General features: G+C 36.4%; 1 protein-coding gene across 2 annotated transcripts in view; it reads left to right on the top strand.

Annotated features, from left to right (window-relative positions):
* Window positions 1-12,238, top strand: part of USO1 (USO1 vesicle transport factor) — a 92,091-nt gene that overhangs the window by 62,338 nt on the left and 17,515 nt on the right. Inside the window, exons 10-14 of one of the 2 annotated variants that reach the window (XM_060148004.1) lie at window positions 4,418-4,558; window positions 6,396-6,484; window positions 6,881-7,035; window positions 7,645-7,856; window positions 9,508-9,528. In XM_060148004.1, coding sequence (XP_060003987.1) covers window positions 4,418-4,558; window positions 6,396-6,484; window positions 6,881-7,035; window positions 7,645-7,856; window positions 9,508-9,528 — 618 coding nt within the window. The remainder of the gene's footprint in view (window positions 1-4,417; window positions 4,559-6,395; window positions 6,485-6,880; window positions 7,036-7,644; window positions 7,857-9,507; window positions 9,529-12,238) is intronic. The other variant, XM_060148005.1, reaches the window with a different exon arrangement.

The following is a 12,238-nucleotide window of genomic DNA, read 5'->3' as shown; positions in this document are numbered from 1 at the left end:
ATATAAATAAACAGAAAAACACAGTATTCTGGTTATATAGTAAGTTAGTTCTTTCTTTAAGTATTCTTTGCTTTTAGAAAGTGAATAAACTAGATACTAATCTTAAAGAACATAAACTTCAAAATAAAGAAACTGAGTTTAATTCACTTTAATATATTCTCCACGCAAAGACTGAGTAGTTGATGTAGTCATAGCTTCACAGGCCACAGGTTATCTTCTGCTTTTCAGCCTATTAGAGGGTTCTTTCTTGATAGCTTTATTGCTTATATTTAGGGTTGCTTGTATTTCAAGTTCTCTATTATGTACCAAATGAAAATGCATTACAATTGATGATAAACAATCCTTTTTGGATAGATATTTCCATTTAGAATTATTCATCATCACAGTTATAATTATGATGGAACTCTAGGCCACTAAAAATTGAAATTGATCCACTTAAGGGTAGTTCATTCACATTTTGCAAATTAAATTTGGGGGAAGCATCTTATTGAAAAATTTTTTAGTTGTAAAACATTTAAATTTTTTCTCGGAATGATAATTTTATGACTAATTCTACCTACAGGAATCCATTCTATGCCATTTTTGGATAGATACTGCCAGTGACTCTCAGAAAGCTTCATTACCTTATGAGAGACTCTTTTTCATTATTATTATATTTGTTGTGGTGATCTGCAATCAGTATCTTTGATGTAACTATTGTAATTGTTTTGGGGCACCACGAATCACACCCATGTAAGATAGAGAACTTAATTGATAAATGTGTGTGTTTTACTGCTCCACTGACTGACTGTTCCCCGTCTCCCTATTCCCTGAGACATAACAATATTGAAATTAGGCCAGTTAATAACTTTACAGTGGCCTCTAAGTGTTCAAGTGAAAGGCAGGGTCCCATGTCTCTCACTTTAAATCAAAAGCTGGATATGATTAAGCTTAGTGAGGAAGGCATGTTGAAAGCCTTCATAGGCCAAAAGCTAGGCCTCTTGCACCACTTAGCCAAGTTGTGAATGCAGAGGAAGAGTTATTGAAGGAAATTATAAGTGCTACCCCAATGAACACATGAACGATAAGAAAGTGAAACAGCCTTATTGATGATATGGAGAAAGTTTTAGTGGCGTAGATAGATGATCTAACCAATGACAACATTCCCTTAAGCCAGAGCCTATTCTGGAGCAAGGCCTTTACAACTCTTCAATTCTGTGAAGGTTGAGAGAGGTGAGGTAACTGCAGAAGAAAAGTTTGAAGCTAGCAGAGGTTCATGCGGTTTAAGGAAGAAGCCATCTTCATAACATAGAAGTGCAAGGTGAAGCAGCAAGTGCTGATGTAGAAGCTGCAGCAAATTATCCAGATGATTTAGCTAAGATCATTAATGATGGTGGCTACACTAAACAACAAATTTTCAACGCAGATGAAACAGCTTTCTACTGGAAGAAGATGCCACCTAGGACTTCCATAGCTAGAGAGAAGCCAGAGAGAAATCAATGCCTGGCTTCAAAGCTTCGAAGGACAGGCTGACTGTCTTGTTAAGGGCTAAGGCAGCTGGTGTCTTTAATTTAAAGCCAGTGTTCATTTACCATTCCAAAAATCCTATGGCTCTTAAGAATTATATGCCAAATCTTTTCTGCCTGTGCTCTATTAAGTGGAATAACAAAGCCTGGATGACAGCACATCTGTTTACAATATGGTTTACTGAATATTTTCAACCTACGGTTGAGACCTACTGCTCAGAAAAAAAAAAGATTCCTTTCAAAATATTACTGCTCGGGCTTCCCTGGTGGCACAGTGGTTGAGAGTCCGCCTGCCGATGCAGGGGACGCGGGTTCATGCCCCGGTCTGGGAAGATCGCACGTGCCGCGGAGTGGCTGGGCCCGTGAGCCATGGCCGCTGAGCCTGAACATCCGGAGGCTGTGCTCCTCAACGGGAGAGGCCACAGCAGTGAGAGGCCCGCGTACCACCAAAAAAAAAAAAAAATTACTGCTCACTGACAATGCACTTGGTCAGCCAAGAGCTCTGATGGAAGTGTACAAGGAGATTAATGTTGTTTTCATGCCAGCTAACACAATGTCCACTCTGCAGCCCATAGACCAAGGAGTGATTTTGACTTACAAGTCTCATTATTTAAGAAATACATTTTGGTTTCTTCGTTTTTTAATATTTATGTTTGTTTGTCTGGCCGCACCAGGTCTTAGTTGCAGCATGCGGGCTGTAGTTCCCTGACCAGGGATCGAACCTGGGCCCCCTGCATTAGGAGCGTGGGATCTTAACCACTGGACCACCAGGGAAATCCCTAAGAAATACATTTTGTAAGGCTGCAGCTGCCGTAGATAGTGATTCCTCTGATGGATCTAGGCAATTGAAAACTTTCTGGAAAATGAAGAACATTTGTGACTCCTGGGAAGAGGTCAAAATATCAACATTAACAGGAGTTTGGAAGAAGTTGATTCCAACCATCATGGATGACCTTGAGGGATTCAAGACCTAAGTGGAAGAAGTAACCGCAGATGTGATGGAAACAGCAAAAGAACTCGAATTAGAAGTGGAGCCTGGAGATGGGACTGAATTGCTACAATTTATGATAAAACTTGAATGGGTGAGGAGTTGCTTCTTATGGATGAGCAGAGAAAGTGGTTTCTTGAAATGGAATCTACTCTTGGTGAATATGCTGTGAAGATTGTTGAAATGACAACAAAGGATATTATAAAAACTTAATTGATAAAGCAGTGACAGGGCTTGAGAGGATTGACACCAATTTTGAAAGAAGTGTGGGTAAAATGCTATCAAACAGCATTGCATGCTACAGAGAAATCGTGAAAGGAAAAGAAAGCCGATGCACTAAACTTCACTGTTGTCTTATTTTAAGAAATTGCCACAGACACCCCAACCTTCAGCAACCACCACCCTGACCAGTGAGCAGCCATCAACATCAAACTCCACCAACAAAGAGATTGTGACTCGCTGAAAGCTCAGATGCTGGTCAGCATTTTTTAGCAATAAAGTATTTTTTTAATTAAGGTTTCTCCATGTTTTTTTAGACATAATGTTATTGCACACATAAGGGACTACAGTATAGTGTAAACATAACTTTTATTTGCAATTAGAAAACCAGAAAGTTTGTGTGATTTGCTTCATTGTGATATTTGCTTTATTGTGGTGGTCTGGAAGAGAACCTGCAATATCTCCAAGGTATGCCTGTATTTTTTAAAAAGCAGGAATAGAAGGGTAATAAATTTAAAACAAAAATCAACAAATAAAAACCACCGAAGTCTAACTAGAAAGGTCCAAAAACAAGAGCCAATGTGTAGTCCTGAAGCCTCTCTCCTGTGACATCAATTTATTAATGAAACCTCTTGGAGAATGTCTGCTAGGCCAGACGTGGAAACATTAACTATTTCAATTCTTCATAATTTACTGATTTAACTACTGACTGAGTTTTTCCACAAATTCTAGTGATTGCCGGTCACCTTTTTATTCACCAGCAGTAAAAATAGCACTTTTCATACCCATTTTATTTTTTATATTTTATCTTCCCCCACAAAAACGTCCCCTTTCTTAGTGAAGTCATTATCTATCATATGCACCAGCTATAGCAATAAAGTTGTTTTAGTCTCCTCTGTTATATCATTGATTATTTCTGTACATTTAGGGTAACATTTGTATAGCACTTTGTCATTAATAAAGTATTATCATAAATATACCATTTGATCTTCATATATATATATATGTAAGATTTTGTACACACATATACATATAACTTTAGTTTTAAAATGTAAGGTATATACAGATTTATTTTGAAGATGTAACTGTGCTGAACAGTTGTTTAAGATAACATTTTTCATGTCTCTGAAATTTCATGTTCAAGGTTAGACTAATCATAGCATCATAGAACCTTAGGGATTTAATTAGCATTAACAGTCAATGAGGCTAACGCCTTGCCTAATGCACAAATCTTCAGCCATGTCTCCAGTTGTTCATTTTACCCTCTCTTTAAATATTTCCAGTTTGGGAGGAATTTTATCACACCTCAGGCCATTCTATTTTCAAACCTGCTTTATGATTAGGTCTTTCATCCTTACTTCCATAAGAAATCTACCATCCTCTTACTTATTCATTATTCATTTTTTGAATACGGACTATGTTACAAATACTGTGCTTGTTGTTTGAGATACAAAAAATGACTGGGGCAGTTTCTACTCTCTGGGAGTTCACAATGACCCGAAGGAGATAAAATGAAGGAAATAGCATAATGTGGTATGTACTGTAACAGAACTATGGCCATGATGGCATGAAGGAAAGAGCTCCTAGATCTGGCTGAGCAGTTGAGGGAATCCTTCACATAGGTTTTCTGTTCATATAGATCAAATTTGTCTCAAGACTTTTCAGATCTTTAAAAGACAGATTTTGTGTTCTCTTTCTTTCGCAGCTTGTTCGTGTACTGGTTTCTCCCAATAACCCTCCCGGTGCTACCAGTAGCTGCCAAAAAGCTATGTTCCAGTGTGGCTTACTGCAGCAGCTTTGCACCATCCTAATGGCCACTGGCGTTCCTGCTGACATCCTGACTGAGGTAAACCAAATAAAGGCAGAGGCTGCTCTGTGGAAGCTGCAGTCAGGAAGCCTAGGAAGAATTAGATATCAGCTGAATGAAAAATAGGAATTGTTAACCATTCTTGTATGTTAAATTCCTTATTGACCCTATAAAATATTAGCATAATGATGACAGTATCAATTCCAAAAGGTGTGTTCATTCCTCAAGTTTAATAGTATATAAATAATGTTAAAGCTTAGAAGATTTCTCATTAATTTTATTGTATTCAACAGGAGTGAACAGTATGATTTATGTTTTTGATTTTGAGAAGAGTATGACTTAGTCAAGTAAGATTTGAGTCTTATTTGTAGAATAATAAATTCTTTTTCCTTGACATATGGCATTTTCTGTTTCCTGCCTATTAAGAAAAAGAAGTTAGTTTGAAGAAAAGAAAGGTTTAGTTTATTTAATTTTTTTCTCAAATTAACACATGCATATTAAAAGCACAGATAATAGTAAAAGTTTTATAGCAAAAACTGTCTTTGGACTCCCTTCTCCCTACCCTAAGCCCCACTTCCCCCCTATATAACCTTCCCACTTTACTTCCTCCCTGTCACCCCAGTAATTTGTATTTAAATCAATAATCAGGGTTTATAGTTTTATGACTATTCCAATACTGTTTCCTGGTAAGCCAAATAGAGCTCTATATCTTTTTTTTTAATAACCCTTTTTCTTTCCTGAGTTATAATAGTATTCTTTTTTCATTTTACGGATTTTCTATGTATCTATACATATTAACACTGTTATATGTGTTAATGTGTTAACACATTGTTCCGCATTCCAGACCTTCCGGAAGCCCTCCATCTTCCTACTCAAATATGGGCTGCATATTCTCTATTTCTGCCACACATCTCTTATTCTGGGACTTTCATTCACCATCCTCCAACGATCCTTTTTCCTCTCTCTTAACTTGGGGATTCCTTGGTTATCTGGATTCTGTGTCTTTTTCTCCCACCCCTTGGTTCATTATCTTATTTTACTTCCTGAGAGAGGGCAAATGGCAAGATAATTTGTTTTTAGCTCTTTCATGTCATTCCTCCACCTGCAGTATGACTCTAATGTTTGGTTAGGTATGGAATTTAGAATTGGAAATCATTAACACTCAACTTTTAGAACATTATTCCAGTGTTGCTGTTAAGAAATCTGAAGCCATTTTGAATCTTCGTCCTTTTTGTGTAACCTGCTTTCTCTCTCTAGAATCTTTCTTTGTTTATGGTTTTCTGAAATTTACTGGTGATGTGCTGTACCACACACCCCACCCCCACCCCCAATAATTTTGGGGCCCTTATAAGCCAGAGACATAAGTACTTCAGTTCTCAGGATGTTTTACGTATTCCTTGACCATTTCTTTCCTCTTTTCTGTTTCTGCAACTCTATTAATAGATTGTTGGACTTTCTGGATCCAGTTTGTCTTTTTATTCTCTTTTCTTGGAGGTTTTTTTTCAACTTCATCCTTAAATTGAATTTTTAATTTGTTACGTTTTAAATTTGTTCTCTGATTTTATTTTTAAGCATCCTTTTCTTGTTTCATAGAAATGGATTCTATCTCTTAGGAGATATTAATTTTAGTTTTTTGAGATTTTAGATGCATGTGGTCACGTGTTATTTTTAGTTAGAGGCCTACGCTTAATGTTTTAAAATGTTATCTCAAGAAAGTGTTACAAGTCTATAATGCTGTCACTGATTTTTTTTGGTGTCTAAGTTTTGCCATTTAAAAGCAAAAAGCAAAAGAATATAACATTTTCTTCTTTTGGAAACAGGGTTTTTCCCTTGACTGACTTTCTCTAAATTCTCTCCCCATCCCCATTCATTACAGACCATTAATACTGTATCAGAAGTTATTCGAGGCTGTCAAGTAAACCAAGACTACTTTGCTTCTGTAAATGCACCTTCAAACCCACCAAGGTAGGAAAGGGGAAATACTGAGATCCCACAGAGGAAGTGAAAACTTACTTTGGGATTTAAGGATATCTCATATACATATCTTATTCTTTTAAGAAGTTCAGTCATGTGTTTTGAAACAAATTATCTGACAAGATAAATATGTTGGTATTTAAAGAGTTTGTGGTCTTTGGAACTTACGTATTTGGGTGCAGGTATCACTTCCTAGCTATGTGCCTTAAGCAAACAGATCACTTCATTTCTCACAGCTGCAGTTATCTTTTCTGTGAAATGGAGATGAAAATAGTTACTCCCTTGTGTTCTGGCTATGGTTTTTCAGTCAGTAAAAATGACTAGTTATTGATTTGTGTACCTGGATTGCAATGTTTCTTTTTGTTCTTTTCTTTTTAAATGCAACAGACCAGCCATTGTAGTACTTCTTATGTCCATGGTTAATGAAAGGCAGCCATTTGTATTGCGCTGTGCTGTTCTCTACTGTTTCCAGTGTTTCTTATATAAAAATCAGAAAGGACAAGGAGAAATTGTGTCAACACTTCTGCCTTCCACTATTGATGGTAAATAATTTAATTCTTTTTTTTTTTAATATTTATTTGGTTGCACCAGGTCTTAGTTGCAGCAGGCGGGCTTCTTAGTTGCAGTATGCAGGTGGGATCTAGTTCCCTGATCAGGGATCGAACCCAGGCCCCCTGCGCTGGGAGCGCAGAGTCCTATCCACTGCGCCACCAGGGAAGTCCCGTAAATAATTTAATTCTAATTTCAGTTTTAAAGTAAGTAATTGTCTTTTAAGCTTTTAATGGTAAAATATATCATAAATGTGTAGTAGATATTTAAATGTAGAATATTAGAATGTAATAGAATATTTAAAATATTGCATTTCCTTGAATTTATTTTAGAAAGTAGTTTTTAATTAAGGCAATAATTTCTGGAGTATTACCATCAGCAGTTTGATGCCTAAAGTATTCTAATATTTCTTTGTTCTGCAACTTTTCTTCCAAAGTACTTTTTTGTCATCTTTGCATTTGTTTTTGAAAAAACAGACTTTTGAAAGTATTACTTAATACTACTAATTAGCAAATTTTTAAGTAGCATTTCATACTATTTTTGTGTGTTTGGAAAGCAACATAATTAATTTTTACCTTATTTTCTGCCTGCCATCTTTGTAGCAACAGGTAATTCAGTCTCAGCTGGTCAGTTGTTATGCGGAGGTTTATTTTCTACTGATTCACTTTCAAACTGGTGTGCTGCTGTGGCCCTTGCTCATGCTTTGCAAGAAAATGCTACCCAGAAAGAACAATTGCTCAGGGTTCAACTTGCTACAAGTATTGGCAACCCTCCAGTTTCTTTATTGCAACAGTGCACCAACATCCTTTCACAGGTAAAGTAGCCAGCAAAACTTCTCTGAGGGGGCGGGGGGAGAAAGTTTCACTTTGACGTCAGTGATACAAGGATTTAAGGATGTCCTTAGTAGATGTAGATGAAAAAGGAGAGAGACAAGGACGGCTCATTAGCTCATTGTCACCAGAAATGGTTTTGTGGAGAGAAAGCAATAAATATTCTTATAAGAATGGTTTTGCCAAATTGTGAATAAGGTCTGCATCATGATGGGAACACATGTTCTGGACAGAAAGGTGGTTTTTTTGGATTTGTTTTCTTTTATATCATCCACACAGTTCTTGCATGTCATTTTCTGTTTCTGCTTAATAGCTGAATTCGGGTCATTTATGAGAGGGAATAGAATAGAGTGGTTCATAGCTGTGCACCTCGCTCTTTCTCTTCCCAGAGCAATTGATCTTCCTTTCAAAAAACAAAAATAAAATACCATTCCAATGCTTATATAGTTAAACAGTAAACCCCCTTGATGTTTGTGAGCTCTCAAATCCTCAAAATGCCAAGACATATAATTTACCTAGTAAGATGTAGGTAAACAACTTAAAATGTTTACATTCCTTTAGACTCCTAAGGAAAGCAGCTAAGCTTCATTGAAATGTGGATGCTAGGGCTTTTAGGAATGTCCCTTACTATTATTAGATGATTTACCCACATGTGCCAGCCTTGCTGTTAAACAATTCAGGTTCATGCTTTAGCAAAACTGTAAAGTCATAGACATTCAGATTCACTCAAGGAGAGTAAAAATGTACATAAGCCTAAAATTGATCCATCCACTGGTATTATCCTAATCCCTTCCCCCTGATATGCGGAGTCCTTCTTAGTTCTTAATTTTGCCACACTGGTTGAATTGTTTTATTGTGAGCTTTTAGAGAACATCAGTGCTATCCGTATGAAGTTATAAATGAAACCTTGAAAATTAACTGTACTGAAATGGGAGTTGAACACTTCCTTTGTTGCTTAGAATAGGTTTACTTTGATTGAGAGCCTATTTTAACTTTATCATTTGTCTCTTAGTGATTTTTTAAAAGTACCCCAAAGCATTCATATCCTTACTTATTTAATACTTGTCATTCTCTTGTTGCTGTGTGTGGAAACAGCTATTCATTTCTTTGTTTTTTCTTAATTTTTTCTTGGAGTATAGTTGATTTATAATGTTGTGTTAATTTCACATGTACAGCAAAGTGAATCAGTTATACATATATCCATTCTTTATTAGATTCTTTTCCCATATAGGCCATTACAGAGTACTGAGTAGAGTTCCCTGTGCTATACAGTAGGTCCTTATTAGTTATCTATTTTATATATAGTAGTGTGTAACAGCTTTTCTTGAGCCAAACAGAAATTAACTGCCCAACAGTCATCACCACATACTTCACTCTAACATTGCAATTACAATTAATGCATAATGAGAAATCCTCAAGATAGTGGTGTGCTACCAGTCTAAGTAATGACAGTGCTATAAAATTATCCATTCTCCTCTAAAATGTATATACATTGTTATATAATAAAAGATTAGAACTATCCTGTCCCAGATTATTGGCTTGGGTTTCTAGACACTGTATTTGAGGGATTTTTCTAGATTTACATTTCTCTAAAGCAGTAATATTTATGAATAATTTTTAATGTATAATTTGCAGGGTGATAAGATCGACCGACGGGTATGTATTACTTGTTTGGGCTTAGGCATTTTCCTCCTACAGCAAGCCTTTTTCTTTGTCTTGGGTTTTGCTGATTGGTTTTTTTAACTGCTTGTTTGAAGTTATATTCTACTCACACTTGTATGTGCCAGCAAGTTAATCTCTATCGTGGCTCTCCAGTTTTTCTCCGTGGGGTATCGTAGTGGTGTCATTAAGGACTATAGGAATGGGAATCTGAAGCTATACTGGTGCTTCCTCTGGGGATGCTTGCACTTTCTGGAATTCCTTGGTTTTGGGTTTTTGGTGTGATTTTTCACCCAAGCTTGCTTCTTTATTTCCAATGAAACCATTTCAAAGGTAGTCAAATTTAGGATTAAGAATTTTGTCTTTAATCAGTATATGAAAGAATGTGATGACTTTTATATTACTTAGGTTATTGAAAATATACAATAGTAAGTACAATTTTGTAATTTGAAAGAGTTTAAATCTCTTGAATTATTCTGGATGTAACCCACATGCTGCACTACCATTGGGGATTAGTTTTTGATGCGTGTTGGGGGAGAGTGTGATTTGTGTTTGGTTTTGATTTGTTTTCTGGAGTATTTGGCAAAAATGGCATGTACCTTAATTCCATACTTGGAATTTGTGTTTAGTTATGCAGTGTGGACAGTAATAACTGAGGTCCTATTAGGAATTGTATGAGCATGATTTAACACATGTTAATAACTCACACACAGACATATTTGGAAGCTTTAGCTGGCAGAATTTTTTTATATTAGGTAAAGTATAAGTATACATGTCACTCATTTAAAAGGGAAATTTTTGGAGGTATAATGTATATACAGTAAAATGCACAGACCTTAAGTGTTCAGTCTGATGATTTTTGCTGGTTGAATATACTTCGGTAACCACCACCCAAAACAAGATATAGAGCATAGTATTCAGAAACCCAAAAAGTTCCATCATGTCTCTTTTCTATTAATTCTCTGTCCTCAGAGGCCACCACTAAAAAGTGAATCTGAGGGCTTCCCTGGTGGCGCAGTGGTTGAGAGTCCGTCTGCCGATGCAGGGGACACGGATTTGTGCCCCGGTCCGGGAAGATCCCACATGCCGCGGAGCGGCTGGGCCCGTGAGCCACGGCCGCTGAGCCTGCGCGTCCGGAGCCTGTGCTCCGCAACGGGAGAGGCCACAACAGTGAGAGGCCCGCGTACCGCAAAAAAAAAACCAAAAAAGTGAATCTGATCATAATATTCTAGAACCTCATTTTAATACTTAAACATTGGAAGTTTAAACTGTTAGCTTTTCATATTATTTAAATGAACAATGCACAAATACTAAACTTGAAATCCACAAAGTAGGAGTATGAGGGATTTTTATTTAGAAAATATAATTGGGGCAACATAGTAGCTTATGTTAAAGGTGATTCAGGATCGTTTATTTTGTCTGTGGTTCTCTTCCATCCTATAAAATCTTTGGTTTTGTCAGCGGTTCACAAACTCTAAGGGGCTGAGAAGAGATAGGTATTTTTTCTTGACTTAAACCTGTAAACAAACATGCAAACAAATGTGTTTGTGTAACACATAAACAAAATGAATAGTTTTAGCCTTTTTTTTTTGGCCACGCTGCATGGCTTGTGAGATCTTAGTTCCCCAACCAGGGATCAAACCTGCGCCCCCTGCAGTGGAAGCGTGGAGTCCTAACCACTGGACCACCAGGGAATTCCCAAGTGTGGCATTCTTTTAGCTGGTCTAGCTGTTTATATTGGTAAGGAATCCATCAGAAAATGAGAGAGCACTGAAATAGAATGTTTTGATAGCTTTTATTGCTCAATTTCTAATTTTACTTGTTTGGCGGGATAGAGCAGCTTGATCAGGATTTTGTTGGATTTATATTATTATCAATATTTTATGATAGTATACTGGACAAATACTGTAACATTTTTGCACTCTCTAATAGTTTATTTTTCTTTTCATTTTGGAAAATTTCGAAAAATAGAAAGTAGAAAGAGAATAATGTCCCTCATTCTACTACCCAAAGGTAACTACTGGTAAAATTTCAGGCTTTTTTTTTCCCTATACTGTTTATTTACATAGCAGTGATCATGCATTAGATTCTATTTTGTATTCTGCATTTTTTCTTACACGTATTTTCTGTGTTATTAAACACTAAGTCAACATCACTTTATATGGTTACACAGTATATATTTCACTAAGTAGATATACCCTAAGTTAGTTAATTGCACATTTAATTATCTCCCATTTTTCCCTGTTATAAATCATGGTTTGATGAACATCAGAATAACGTAGTCTGCACAAAAGACCATTATTACAAAGTACTCACTTTGCACGTTTACAGTATGCATGGATTTCTGTTAACGTAGCAAAGCAAGGACTTGCCTGCATTTCACTGATGTTTAAAAAAAAATTATCCCAGCAATTGTATCGTTTTTTTCTTTTCCCAGTTCAAACTTCTGCCATCTATTTTAAATTGGGGGCATTAGTTCTGCTTTTAATATGCTAGTAGGTAGAGAGTTGTAGAGTCCCAGAGTTAGAAATGATGGTAATAGTTTATAACATTTGTAGAGCACTCACTGTGTACCATGCGCTGCTTCTAAGTTCTCTACATATATTAACCCATTTATAATCCATGAGATAGGTATTAACTGTTGCCCCTGTTTAAGGATGAGGAAGAGAAGTTAAGTAAGTTGCCTGAGGTTTCATGGCTGTTGAGT

Source organism: Lagenorhynchus albirostris, chromosome 4 (assembly GCF_949774975.1).
Source record: "Lagenorhynchus albirostris chromosome 4, mLagAlb1.1, whole genome shotgun sequence".
Lineage (NCBI taxonomy): Eukaryota > Metazoa > Chordata > Mammalia > Artiodactyla > Delphinidae > Lagenorhynchus > Lagenorhynchus albirostris.
Note: the sequence above shows the minus strand (reverse complement) of the source record. Positions and strands in the feature narration are given on the sequence as shown.